Raw genomic sequence first — 14792 nt, 5'->3', positions numbered from 1 at the left:
ATTTTCATCTTATTTGAATAATTAACATTTTAATGAAGCATTTCATAATCCATTACAAATATATTTGTTTTTTTTTTAATTTTTTTTTTCAACGTTTATTTATTTTTGGGACAGAGAGAGACAGAGCATGAACGGGGGAGGGGCAGAGAGAGGAGGGAGACACAGAATCGGAAACCAGGCTCCAGGCTCTGAGCTGTCAGCCCAGAGCCCGACGCGGGGCTCGAACTCACGGACCGCGAGATCGTGACCTGGCTGAAGTCGGACGCTTAACCGACTGCGCCACCCAGGTGCCCCGATTACAAATATATTTGTGAACATAACTCTTTTTTGGGAGAGAGAGAGAGAGCACACGTGTATTAGCACGAGCAGGGGAGGGGCAGAGGAAGAGAAAGAGAATCCTAAGCAGGCTTTATTCATGGAGCCAGATGTGGGACTCGATCTCACGACTGTGAGATCACGACCTGAGCCGATCTCAAAAGTCGGATGCTCAATAGACTAAGCCACCCAAGTACCCCTGTAAATACAACTCTTAACATCAGTAATGTGAGCCAGTGTCCTAAAAGGTATTTAACCTAATATAATGATATGTAAGCACATTCTAAATGTTCTTCTTACATAGTGTAGTATCTTTTTGCTTAAAATCTTTCTTCTGTGTTGTGAATTACCTCCTTAGGCTACTTTCTGAGATAACAACCTTTAAGGAAACCAATGGAAAATGAAATGTGAACAGTTTAAATATAACTTCTATTTAAGTGAGGATGAAACAGTTAAACAGCAAAACCTTAGCAAGGCATCAAAATGACTGTTTTCTAACCACACTGCTGCCCCTGAAGGACAACTGATAATGACTCTCGGGAAATAATCATAGCATAGAAAATATCTAAGGAAGCACAACTAGGGCTCATCATGAACGGCAGAGGCACACTCTAGTTATATCTATATTTGTGTGGTTTTATGTTGCACTTAAATGTATTTACATGTATCGATGCTTAAGTTAACTAGGAGTATGGACATCGTACATTCTGAAGTATGGTCGTTAATTTTTCTTAGTTCATCGTGTTGTTGTTTTAAATTTTTGAATTTACAGAAACGGTAGACGTTATTAAGAAGAGATACCGGAGCCAGTTAGCAGCGCCTGGCTCTCATAGCGAAAATTCTGGTGCCAAGTAACCAGACTAGGTACGCAGCACCCTTTAATAGATGGTGCCTGTAGGGGTCGGCTTTGCATTTTGCGGTATGTTGGAAGTGTGAGTGGCGAGCCGCGCAAATCGCAAAATCTGCAGTCAGATGATTTGGGTTCAAGTTTCAGCCTGATCATTACCAGATGTACGACTGTGGACTAGTTAGGTAATCCTTGAAATTCACTTGGGAGATGGTCCTGATACCTACCTCACAGACTGGAGCTGCGGATTAACTGAGATGTCAGTGAAAAACACCCCAGGGGCAAAAAAGTCCTGTGCATACCTAAATTGTTGCTGTCATTACTTCTGTCCTCTGCATCGAGCCAGCACAAGGTTTAGTGGGGACTGAGCAAGGGAGAGGTCATTGGGAAAAGAGCCAGACACTCTCCTCACTAGCTCTGAAAACATACTCAGCTGGAGTGTTAAGAGCAGACTGGGGTTGAAACCATCTGGATCATGGGATCTCTTTGGTTCTTCTTTGGTGGAAGTCACACTGGAAGGTCCCCTGGTTGTCCTGGCAACAGTGAGCTTTCTGATCTGACCCTGTGCCTCTCAGAATATAGTTAACAACCAACATTATGCCATCCAAATCAAAAGGTTGATCTAACATGCTTGTAATTATTTTTAGGGGCACCCGGGTGGCTCAGTTGGTTAAGTGTTCAACTTTGGCGCAGATCAGGATTTCGCAGTTTGTGCGTTCGAGCCCCGCATCAGGCTCTCTGCTGACAGCTTGGAGCCTGGACCCTGCTTCAGATTCTGTGTCTCCTTCTCCTTCTGCCCCTCCTCCTCTTGCGCTCTGTCTCTGTCTCTCTCAAAAACAAATAAACATAAAAATTTATTTTAAAAAATAATTGTTTTTATCCTATCAATTTCCTGGTATATATGTAAAAATTCAGTTTTTTTGGAAGCCAGTAAAATGCACTAACATTGTTCCATATAGGCTAAGATTATTTCACAAGCAAGGTTAATACTACTTAAAACTGATCTACTAAATTAGGAGGCAAAAAGGGGAAAGGTATGTTTGACTGTGCTACCCTTGGCATAATGGCTTATTTGGATCTTTGTAGCTAAAGCCCACAAACTCCAGAAGTGAAGTCTTTGATCTCATTTTATGGTTTTTAATCAACTTTAGGTGTAATTTACATGAAACAAATAGAAACATTAAAAACATACATTTTTTAACTTGAATATGGTTGACACACAATGTTAACATTAGTTTTAGGTGTGCAACACAGTAGTTCAAGAAGTTTATTCATTATGCTATGTTCACAAGTATGGCTATCATCTCTCACCATACAGCACTATGACAATATCATGGACTACATTCTTTATGGATTTTATTCCCACGACTTATTCATTCCATACCTGGGAACCTGTATCTCCCACTCCTCACCCATGTTGCCCATTCCCCCACCCCACCCCTCTAGCAACCATCAGTTTGTTCTCTGCCTTTATAGTTCTGATTGTGCTTTTTGTTTGTTTGTTTGTTTGTTTTAGATTAGACATATGAGTGAAATCACGTGATATTTGTCTTTCTCAGTCTGACATATTTCATTTAGCGTAATACCCTCTAGGTCCATCCATGTGACCACAAATGTCACGATCTCATCCTTTTTTATGGCTGCATAATATTCCACTGTATATAGGTACCACCTCTTCCTTATCCATTCATCTACCAATGGATGTTTAAAGTTTTCAGTTTGATGTGTTTTGACAAATTCATACACATGTAATGTAACCCAAACCTAATCAATATAGAGAATATTTTTGTTGTCCCTAAAAGGTCCCTCTTGCCCTTTTGTAGTCATCCCTCCCACCCCTCTGAACTCCCTAGACAGCCACCAGTTTGATTTCTGCCATTGTAAATTGGTTTTGTCTATTCTAGAACCTCACATAAATGGAACCCTATGGTATGTATTCACATCTATTTAGCTTCTCTTGCTCAGCATGTTTTTAAGATCTGTCCATATTGTGTATGTAGCTAATTTGTGTCTTTTCAATGCTGAGTAGTTGCATGGAAATTTCAATGTATGGAAGCATCACAATTTGTTTATCCTTTCAGCTGCTGATGGACATTTGAATTGTTTCCACTTGTGGCCGTTCCACTTACACACAAGTCTTTTGTAGACAGGTTTTCATTTCCCTGCATCAATCCTTAGAAATGGAATTGTTGGGTCATAAGGTATCTGTTTAATTTTATAAGAAGTCACCAAAGTGTTCTCCAAAGTGGTTGTATTTTCTTACATTCTCACTAGCAATGCATGAGAGTTGTTTCCGCTGTTCTATATCCTTACCAACACCTAGATTTTTTTTCAGTCTTTTTAATTTTTTTTTAAACATTTATTTATTTTTGAGACAGAGAGAGACAGAGCATGAACGGGGGAGGGTCAGAGAAAGGGAGACACAGAATCTGAGACAGGCTCCAGGCTCTGAGCCGTCAGCACAGAGCCCGACGCGGGGCTTGAACTCACGGACCGTGAGATCATGACCTGAGCCGAAGTCGGCCGCTTAACCGACTGAGCCACCCAGGCACCCCTTTTTCAGTCTTTTTAAATATTAGTTGTTCTAGCGGGTGTTCAGTAGAGTCTCATTGTGCTTTTGATTTGCATTTCCCTGATGAATAATCATGTTGAGACTTTTTCTCCCCACTGTGCTTCTTTTAGCCATTCCAATACCTTCTTTCGCAAAAGGTCTTCAGGCAACAGATGTGGAGACACCTAGGTGTGGGTGGAGAATGGTACCATTCTTTGAGGTAAAGCAGGTTTGAATTAGAGACAAAGATGATGACAATATGGAAGTGAACTCACTTCCATATATTTCCTATATAAACTCAAAATCATCTTATCTAGGTCTTTTATTCTGGGAAACTGGTTCCTCTCTTTTCTACCTATTAAAATTCAGATCTGGTATAGAGGTCAGGGAGAGTTTACCTAAACCATAGAGTAAGAGACAAAAAGAGCCAAAGGTTGAAACAATGTTTTCAGTGCTAATGCAGGATCCTGTCTGCAGGATTTATTGAATGAGTGAGTAAGTTCTAGGGTCACAAAGAAGGCAGACCGATAACTACAATTTCACAAACATTTATTCAGGGCCTCCATTAGGCATGGTATTGCACTGGAGAGTAAAAGACACAAAGATAAAACTCGACATTACACTTGCCCTCAATAAATTCATATCTCCCTGGGATTTAGATTTGAGCCTCAGTTGGCCTAGATGTGGCAGAACAAACTAAGAAAGTACCAAAGGAGAGTCCAAGTGCTCTGAAACACAAGGACTGGCATTCAGGAGAGGGCAACAAAGGGTATCGCAGAAGTCTTTGATTAGAGATGGAGGTGGTAATAGATGGGGACCTTGAGGAAGAGAGTAGCATTTTCAAGAGTAATTGCAACTATTGTGTTTTTTTTTTTTCAGGTAAATTGCCTTCTTTAAAGCAGACTATTTGGTTTTGTACAAGAAATTACAATTTATCCTAGGGAAGTGCTCACCATTTGGGTAAATGGCTTTGATTTGACAACTGAGAGAGAAGTGTTAGGAGAATATTTACCCATTAATGAATACTCCAGAGAAATATCAAGGAAACATTTACTTTTAGTTATGCACCAACAACTATAAGGGGACGCACGTAGTGGAAAGAGCATGATTTCAGAGCTACTTAGACCTGGGTTCAAATCTTGGCTTTGCTATCTATATCCTTTGGTCCGGTCATTTCCCCATCTGAACCTCTGTTTCATCAAGTGAAAATGGATGTCATAATAGTTTAAAAATGGCACTGATGTAATGGCTGAGCAGGAAGGGTTGGTCTCAAACTAAGAGCACATGGTATGTGATCCTTAAAGGCAAATTTCTTTCTTCTGTCCCCACCCTTATGCGATTCTCATGAGTGCAGTTCTTCTTAATCTGAAAGATCATAAGTCAAGGCAAACAAAATGCAGATGGACTGGAGGGAGGGAAAGAGGACAATGTGTAAACAAATCTGGACACTTTGCAAATCATCTAATCTTTGCCAAAGAACATATTCCATTGGGTGGGGAGAGAATGGAGAATAACCGAATGATCTCAACTCTATTAGCATCTCCTTTGGACATTTTCCATTTCTTTTATAGATTTTTTTTCAGATTCTGCATCACGACACATCCCTTTTTATAGATTACATGAAAAGTGGGCAAGTTCTGGTATATGATGTGTTCATTCATGGCCATCATTGCCATCAATTATTGCTACTATTTCTTGGGTATTTACAGTGGGCCATGCCATGTACCAAATGCTTTACATATATCATCGAATTTATCTTCCACGGAAACTATGAGGTGGGTAATACTAGCACACCTGTTTTAAGAATGAGGAATGTGTGGTACGGAGCAGTTTGAAAACCAAGCCACACAGAAAGGAAGAGGGCAATGGAGTCAGTATTTCCGCCTAAGTCAGTTAGAATCTCAAACCTGCCCATTCAGTCCCAGTGCTATGTTGTCACTCACCACACACACACACACACACACAGACACACACACACACCCCATACGCTCACATTTACACACATACATACACAACACACACACACACACACACACACACACACACACATACACCCCACGTAAGTTTTCTGGCTCCTGCCACCACTTCCTCCACTTTGGCAAAAATTCACTGCAATCTCAGAAAATTAGGGCTTGGCAAAGAAGTGTTTGCTCGTGTGAGTCAGGCATTGCCCTTCTGTTTGGCCCGTGAGCCTTTCCTCACATACCGGGAAGCCAGAGGGAAGCCAAGATGCCATCAAGTCAGGTAAAGGTATCACATGAGAGGAGGCCATTTTACTAGGTCCCGCTACCCCTTTACCTCATGAGGAAAAAAAAAAAATACTGTATTTGATGAAGTACGCTGATAACTTGATTAGTGAATTCCTGGAGAATTAAACTTTCCTTACGAAAAATAGGAGTCTGCTAATTTGTTTTTCAAAAGTACACCACACTTATTCTGCAAAGTACAACTGCCCTCATTTGCAAACATACCTCGGTTAAAAGGGTTTTTTTTGTTTGTTTTTCCTTGGCCATGTCAAGATTAGTTGGGAATAATTCTAGGCTGAGCTCTGAACGCGAGTATGAAACAGACGGATGTCTTAGACTGGAAGACTGACGGACGCATAGAGTACTTTGGGAGGGTAGAGGAAGGGACAGGGTCTGATGTCGTAAGCAGGGAGGCTTCCTGGAGGAGGCGATGCCTGAGCAATGTACCAGAAGGGGTAAGATCTTAAGCCTAGCTCCACCTCCACAAACCCTGTGGTTTGGGGCTAGTTACTTAACTTCCCTAAACACAAGTTGCCTCACCTATAACTGGAATGATAACATTTGGCTCACTATTTCATATCCCTGGGCTTTAAGGAAATTGCACTACCCTCCTTCCTTTTCCACTACCCTTTCCTTCTGCTTTATTGTCTGAACTCAGTTCAGTGTGGTTGTGGGGAGTACCCACGGCTCACCTTTTGGGCCTCTTTGAGTTTTGGTTTACACTGTCTCCGTTGGTCACCCTGCCTGTAGCCATATCTCATCTAGGCTCCAACTGAGTCTGCCCACGTGTCCATCCCATGCTGTGCATCTGCACACAGACACCTGCCAAGCATTTTAAATTCAACAAGTGTGCAGCCAAATTTGCTATTCCTTCCCTAAATCCTTCCCTTGACTTTGGAATGGATAGTTCTTCTAAACAGGGCCCCTGGTCTCACAGACACCAAACTTCTGAGTCATCTTGAACACTTTCTCCCCCACTTGTTCCTTATCTAATCAGTCACCGAATTCTGTGAGTTCTTCCTTTGAAACTTCTTTGATCAGAACAGACGCAGACACTTCCATGGCTATAGTAATCGTGTCAGGGGTTTTATAGAGTAACAAGGCTATTTCCTCATTATAGATTTATTAGTTTGAAGACGAAAAGACATTTCTATTCTCCAATCTTAACAGCCTGAACTATTGCATAGTTAGTAAAATTGGGTCTTTGCTCACGGTCACCTTCGCTGCGGCATCTTGCACACGACGTCCAACCTGTCCTTGGACTTCTCTGCTGAAGATGTTCAACAGTCCATCAACGCTTCTGAGTAGCAGAAGAGGAAGAAGCCTTGTGTTTAAGGCTCTCACGTCTCTTGCCAGACCATCTCTTGCCCTCTTCACCACTTCCTCCATGGTTGTAGTTCACTCCCCCATCTTCTCTGTAACCTTACTATTCTTGGAAGCAACTAACCTTGTTCTGACTGCAAACATGTGCTCATACCATACTTATCACCTCTCATATTTTTTTCCCTATTGCACTGATGATATTCATTCGTCATATTTAGCTGAATCACTAGGCCGTTGGCCTCCTCCACCCTGGTGGCCATGGTCTTTTCTCTCTTTTTGATCCCGCCCCCCACTCTACTGGCTCTGGCATTCTCATAGCGCTTGTCCCATAACACCTCCATCGTAGATCACAGAGTCATGAACGCAAGTTTTGGCACTTTCTTAATGCGCTTCGGAATACTATGTGCACCTCAGTTTATTAAACGTCTTTGATTTAGTCATTGTATGGTTTCTGGGACAGAGGGACAGCCATGTTCCCTAACCTCTGCCAAAGTCATAGACCTACATGCTATTTTTTAAAACTGTTGTCGACCTACTGACACAAACCTACCATTTGGGAATTGGAAAGCTCTGCAGAGACTATTTCATTTCCACTCCATGCTCTTTCTAAGTCAAAGTGGGAATGAGGCCTTAAGGGGCAGAGTGACTCACTGAGAACACACAGCTAGTTTCAGGAAGATCAGTTCTGAAGACTTGAGTCAACTGTTGACACCACAAGCAGCTGGATTCCCTAAGCACCTCCCAAAGGTCCTAATTCAGCGTCCTCTCTTTAGAAGAAATCTTTGCCAACTGGTCCCAATAAAAAGAATGTTGTGTGGTAGAACTGGAGAAGTATAGGTTTTGGAATCACACAAACCGGATGTAGATTCGGGCCTGGTCACTTGTTGGCTGCATGGATTCTGGAAACTCACTTAACCTTTCAGCATCTGAAAAAGTGGACAGTGATTTCCACTTCTGGAAATGGTGTTAGTAAAATGGGGTAATGTGTATGAAGCGTCTGGAACACATTTATTTATTTATTTATTTATTTATTTATTTATTTATGTAGGTATGTTTATTTATCTTTGAGAGGGAGAGACAGAGTGCTATCGCAGAAGGGACAGAGAGAGAGAGAGAGGGAGACACAGAATCCGGGGCAGGCTCCAGGCTGTCAGCACAAAACCCCTGAACTGTGAAATCATGACCTGGGCCAAAGTCAGATGCATAACCAACTGAGCCACCCAGGCACCCCTGAAGCCATTGTTTAAAAGAATCCTTGTAACTTACCAAGTTGCATATTTCATTTTTCTCAATGCATAGGTTTTTATAGCATCTTTTTTCTAAATTGAGTAAATGGGTACTGGATTCCTTTCTTTCCCTTTGCCCTCAAAATGTTGAAATTTTGGGTGGTTACAGTATTACCCAGTTGTTCTTGGAAAAGTTCCTTTTTTTTTCTTTTTTATCGAGAACAAAATATTTTGGAAGGTGAGTGGAGCTAAACCGGGTGTTAAAGATCTTTTTTAGAAAACCCTTTTCAGAGCTCATTGTTTTCCTGGATAAACAGGTATTACATTCACTTAATAAACAGAAAGTTCTAATAGGCCTCAAAGTTTTCTGATAGGTCTTAAGGTAGTGGCCTTGACCTTCAGATCTTTTTCATGATGCCACCTTGCCTTTCACACCAATTTGCCTATAAATGTAGGACAGAAGGGGATGGTGGTTAAGGTCACGGGAGCCCCTTAGGGAGAATACACGAAGATCTGGTATGAATTCCAGAACACTGCTGGGCCCTGATATACTTTGTTTTTATTTCACATATGGGAGTAAAACCAAGGTGTTTTAATATCAAGTATGAGGGTCACGGTAGATAATTTTAAGTGTCCCTGCCCAACTTCTAAACTCTACAATGTTTGGGCTTTTTTTTTTTTTTTAAGTTTATTTATTTTGAGAGAGAGAGAGAGAGAGAGCAAGAGAGAGTGCAGAAGCGGGGGAGGGACAGAGAGAAAGGGTGAAAGGGAGAATCCCAATCAGGCTCTGCACTGTCAGGACAGAACCCAACTCCAACTCAGGGCTTGAACTCACAAACCAAGAGATCAAGAGTGGACGCTTAACTGACTAAGCCACCTGGGTGCCCCTAAACTCTAGAATGTTTTAATACTGATAGGTTTCCGTGAAAGCCTACAGGACTTCCTTTCCTGGAATGCCCATACAATTGGTTCTAGCACTGGGTGACACTGGGTTCATCCAGTTCACTACACTAAGCATGAGCCAGAGAAACTGGTATTGTCGAAACTGTTGTTTTCCTTCTTATAAATCTCGTACTAACATAAAAAGAGTGATCAAAAGCATTTAGGAAAGAGTATCATGACAGGATGCCACAAATACCTCCCCACAGCTGGTCCACAGACCAAGGCACATTTCCAAGTCAAGGATTTCACCTAACAAGGTAAGGTATTTGAGGGAATAGGAAAACCTAGGGTAGGCCTCTGCTAACCACATCCAGGTGAATTACTAAAGGAAAATGTTCTTGGGGTTACTCTCCATGAAGAGGAGTAACCAGCCTTTCCATCAATGTCCTTTCCTGTTTCTGACAGGGACAGTGCTGGCCTGGCGAGGGTGGGAGTCCCGGGGGGATCATTACTCTGACCACCACCATATAGATTTGTGTTTCTCAAACTGCTGCCCAGTGGACTCACCTGGAATGCTCTAAATCATCCTGCTGCCCGCTTCCGGTCCCCAGAGATTCTAATCTAGCTAGTCTGAGGGGCAGTTTGAGCATCTGGAATTTTTAAAAGCTACCCACGTGATTCCAATGTGTAGCTAGTATCGCAAAGCACTGGCATACACGTAAAGGCTTCCAACAAACTTTCCTCTTAAAACCACCACCCTATCATTTCGTTTTCTGGCGTTTGGTTTCTGTTTCGGCATTTTCCTCCCCACCCAACACACACGCACACACACACACACACCCGCAGGATGGTGAATTTCTCCCAGCAGTCGGACTGAAATCGTCCCAAAGTGGAATTCATGAGCTGTCCTTGGTAAATGAGAACGCTGGCGAGGAAAGTGATTCCCGCCCAAGCATAGTATGAACAATGGCCACTCCTTGCTGTGCTGCTCGACCTTTCTTGGGCCATTTCCCACTTGCAGTTTTCAGATTAGGGACCGTCCTGGGAGACCACACAACATTTTTTTTTTTTTTTTCCTATTCTGGTTGGCATTTGACAGACCTCTAGTTGAAGGCACCAGGTCCCTGGGCGGGCACTCTCTCAGCCTCCAAGAGCTACCTCCGAATCCAAGGCACCTTCCTTTCCGCCCCAAGACCGCTTACTTTCCTGGTAACCTAACTGAGATTCCTGGGAAACCAAGCCAACGCCACTCGCTTCTCCTCCGTTCCCCCCAGTTTTTTACTTGAAAGGCAGATATTTACATTTGCAGATGGGAGCTCACCGCAGGCCCCACCCCAGCAAAGAGAAAAAGCGAGCCCCTCTCCCGGCCCCTTATCCGCCTTTCCAAGTCTGGGATCCCTGGGGGCGGGTGACGCGAGAGCCCCCGCCCTCGCCCTCGCCCTGCCCGGCACCTGGTGCAGCAAACTCCCCCACCCGTCTCTTTGCCCCACCCTTGGTGATTCAGAGCGCCAGCCCCGCCCAGGCGCTAATTTAACTCGCCCGGCGGAACCTTCGGGCGCTGCTGCTACTTACGGCTCCTTGCTGGAGCCGCTTGGACTCGCTCCGGGTCCCCGTCCCCGCGCGCCATGGGTCCCGCGCGGCGGAGCGTCCCCGCAGCGCTGCGTTTCCTTGGCGGGCTAAGCGTGCCGCTGCTGCTGCTGCTGCTGCTGTGTCCACCAGCCGCGCAGGGTGAGCGGGGGACCCGGGTGGGGGGGGCAGCCCCCCTGGGTGAACCCTTAGTCCGCGTGGGAGGGGCTGGATCCGTCTCCGCGGAGACCGGGAAGTCTGGGGACCCGGGGGAGGTGAGGAATGCGGGCACGGGTAATTGTTCCCGTAATCCTCTACCCTTGAGGCTCAGAGCTCCCACTAGCACGACCCCTTGGGGACAGGGTGAGGATCGCCGCTGCTAAACTGCAAGTTTTGGGGTCTTGCGGTGCCGGCCCCCAGCTCGCGTGGCTTTAGGAGTGAGGCGTGGACGGTTGAGGAAGCGCGGGCTGAGTCTGCGGAACAGACGAACACGGGGAACCCAAAGGGCAGGGCTCAAAGAGTGAATGCTCAGCCTCCCCTCCCCCCCCAAAACATCTCTTTAAGGGTGGGTGGCCAAAGAGTTGACCACTCTCACCTCTTACACAGTTGGGTGCTACACGGGACGCTACAAGTTTGCGCGTCTTCTTTGGGTAGTAACGTCCAGAGGGGGCGTCTGTCTTCATTGTGCGCTTAGCGACTGTATGCGTGTTCTAAACCACTTTACAAACAAAATACTGAAGGGAAGGGGTTCCTTCCTTATTTTAGCACTGAATTAATTGACAAGAATGGCAGCCTAGCAAGTTCCTGGATGGAACTTGGAAGTTCAGCGCTGGATGGAACTGTTACATGTGTATCAAAAGCCCTTGCCGCTTCCCTTACTCCTCTGGGAAAAGGTATGTTGCTGTGAATTGAAAAGTATTAATTCCTTCAGTGCTTTTTTTTCTTTTTTTTTTCCTCCCTAGGTGACTGCAGCTTGCCCCCAGAGGTACCTAATGCCCACCCAACTCTGAGTGATCGTGATCTTAAGAGTTTTCCTGAAGGAACCACAGTAACATACAAATGTAATGAAGGCTTTGTAAAAGTCCCTGGCAAGCCAGACTCCGTGATCTGTCTCAGTAACAATCAATGGTCGGAGGTGGCAGCATTTTGTAACCGTAAGTTCTTAATTTTTTTGTATGTAAGTTATGGGAATGGAATGTATCTTGTTAGCTTAATTTTATCCCTCTTCGCAGTGACTGGTAATTGATAGTTTTCAAGCATTATTAAACCCCAGGGTATAGCTGGCACTTTACCCTGCAGCTAATTGACTGTCATTACTTCCCAGAATAGGTCCTGCTTCTTCCTTAACAGGTTTGGGGTTTCTGTTGTTTTTTGTTTGTTTGTTTTGTTTTTTTGTGGGCTTTTTTTTTTTTGTTTTTGTTGTTGTTTCCCCCTAATGCTGTACCTCCTGAAATAATAGAGAAAATAAACAATAGGTACAACGTAGGAAGTAAATTATATATGTTTGGGAATCACCTTGAGACACGTAACAGAGGTCTGTTTTCTTAAATTTCATTTTGGAAGGTAGGACTTAGCGAATACCACTCTGTGGTGGTGTTTTAAAAAGTTCTCTGTTTTTACCTCCAAATCTATCATTAGAGGAATAGTCCTGCATTAGCTTTGACATATACAAGTAAACATAAAGGTAAGACTTGGTTCCTAGCTTTGGACAACCTGCAGTAATAGAAGGTACATAAATACAGGACCTGCCACAAGTGTTTTTTGCAACCAGGTGTGAAATCAGCTTTAACTTTTTGTTTTTACGTATCCATGATTTCAGAAGGCAGTGTGTTGAAGTAAGTAGGCCTTTGAGCATGTATCAAGTTTTAGAGTTTATAACCCTTCTACATATATTGAGTTGGGTGGGGACTCTTCCCCCCATTTTACAGCTGGAAAACAGTCCCCCAGAAGTGAGATAACTTCTTGAGATCAGCAGTTCTTATGCACGAGAGCCAGTGTCCGAACTTGAGCCTTTGGACTAGACATCCAATGTCCCTTCCACGATCCCATGCTTCTCCAAATTCACAATTGCCCAGACATTTACAGTTAATACTTTTATGTACATTATTGGCCCATCTGATCCTTGGCCTCCTGGGTTGTTAGGATTAAATGAATTTTTACATGTATAAGACATTTAGAAGTATTCAACAAATATTAGCTATTACTGTCCCTGGTATTGTCATTGTCCAGGACATTAGCCCAGGAGTCTGGAAATACTGGTTTTCATCTGATCTCCTCCCCATCCTCCATAGGGCAAATAAGCGTCAGTGCCAGAACTGTGCCAGCAGTTTAAATGGGTTCTACTTCCTGCATTGTGGGCATAGTGACATCTACATACCCAATTTACTTCATAAGCATACGTGTGAATGTGCTCGATGTGCTGTAAATGTCATAGTCATATTAATATGGTCAAATACCAAATATGTACAAAGAAGTACAGAAAAAGGCGTGATGTAAAGGATCAAATAATTCTGGATAATTAAATATAGATTATAAAACAAACTGATGTTACCTATGTTGTTGCTTTTGTTCATACTTTCAGGTAGCTGCGATGTTCCACCCAGGCTACGTTTTGCATCCCTCAAGAGGTCTTTTAGCAAACAGAATTATTTCCCCGAGGGTTTCGTTGTGGAATACGATTGCCGTCCGGGCTACAGAAGGAACCAAACTCTCTCAGACAAACTAACTTGCCTTCAGAATTTTACGTGGTCCACACCAGATGAATTTTGTAAAAGTGAGTATAATTTTACAGAGTATTCTCAATCACACGGTATTTGAGGAAATAGTATTTCTTCCTTCATTCATGCCAGAAGTCTACGTGTGCCTGTCATTATTTAGAATTTCTGAAAAGAACCATTAATTTTATTTTAAATTAGGCAAACTAAATACTCGTGAGATAGGAATATTAATTAACTAACACATTTCACATTTAATTAGTTTAAGGCCACCTCAGATGTAATGAGTGTATATTCTAAATATGTTATTTGAAACTTACCATATGAAAGCAGGGTATGAAACGTCTACGGATAAGAAGTGACAATGCATTTGCATAGATGTGCCTGATAATCTAATGAAAAAATAAATTTGTGCTCTCTTCTAGAAAAATCCTGTCCTACTCCTGGAGATATAACACATGGTCATGTCAGTATAACAACTGACATATCATATGGTGCATCTATTTTCTTCTCGTGTGACACAGGGTACGTCTGGGCATAGTTTGTATTTATATTTAATTAGTGTGAAAACAGGATGGAAGGTGTAAGTGTTTACATTTGTGGTCAGTGTTTTCAAGCTAGTCTCCATAAAACGAGTCCTCTGCTCAAAGATCTTTTATCATGAGCTCATCACAGTTACGTGTAATAAAATGGGGCAAGAAAAGACAATTTCTTGTAACATCAAATTCCCTCAATTGCTAGATTTCAGTACGTCTATGATTCACTAGAACGTTTTAAATGTGATTGGCGAAGGAAGAAAAACATGTTTGCACTTGCAGAAATTAAGTCCTTCAATGGTTCAAATGAAACCAGTCCTTAATTTGCCTAAATTTACCATATTTTCTTCTATATGCAAATGGCCTGTTAGAAAGTATGGTGTGTTAAAGACATTTATTCCTAGTGTGGAAATACCATTCTGCCCTGAGGTCTTTTCTAAGTCCCATATGTACGGAAGAGGAACTCATTCATTGAGTATCATCAGTGTCTCAGACACTTCTGGAAACTTTATGTTCATTTTCTCATTGAATATCTGCACATTGAATTATGATATTTTACTCCGTGTGTGTGTGTGTGTGTGTGTGT

The 14792-nt window shown here is 42.8% G+C and overlaps 1 protein-coding gene across 11 annotated transcripts in view; it reads left to right on the top strand.

The window, feature by feature from the left end:
• The first annotated feature begins 10948 nt into the window (after positions 1–10948).
• CD55 (CD55 molecule (Cromer blood group)) overlaps positions 10949–14792 on the top strand; it is a 57995-nt gene continuing 54151 nt past the window's right edge. For 6 of the 11 annotated variants that reach the window (XR_003965792.2, XR_003965791.2, XM_030301883.2 and 3 more), the window contains exons 1-4: positions 10949–11118; positions 11919–12110; positions 13538–13729; positions 14096–14195. Coding sequence is in view for 9 of the 11 variants with exons in the window: in XM_030301883.2 (XP_030157743.1) it covers positions 11016–11118; positions 11919–12110; positions 13538–13729; positions 14096–14195 (587 nt within the window). In the remaining 2 variants the exon portion in view is untranslated. Of the gene's footprint in view, positions 11119–11721; positions 11807–11918; positions 12111–13537; positions 13734–14095; positions 14196–14792 lie in introns of those variants that run through there. The other 5 variants (XM_030301889.2, XM_030301888.2, XM_030301890.2 and 2 more) reach the window with 5 other exon arrangements.

Source organism: Lynx canadensis, chromosome F1 (assembly GCF_007474595.2).
Source record: "Lynx canadensis isolate LIC74 chromosome F1, mLynCan4.pri.v2, whole genome shotgun sequence".
Taxonomy (NCBI): domain Eukaryota; kingdom Metazoa; phylum Chordata; class Mammalia; order Carnivora; family Felidae; genus Lynx; species Lynx canadensis.
The sequence above is the reverse complement of the archived record's forward strand: the minus strand, read 5'-3'. Positions and strand labels throughout refer to the sequence as shown.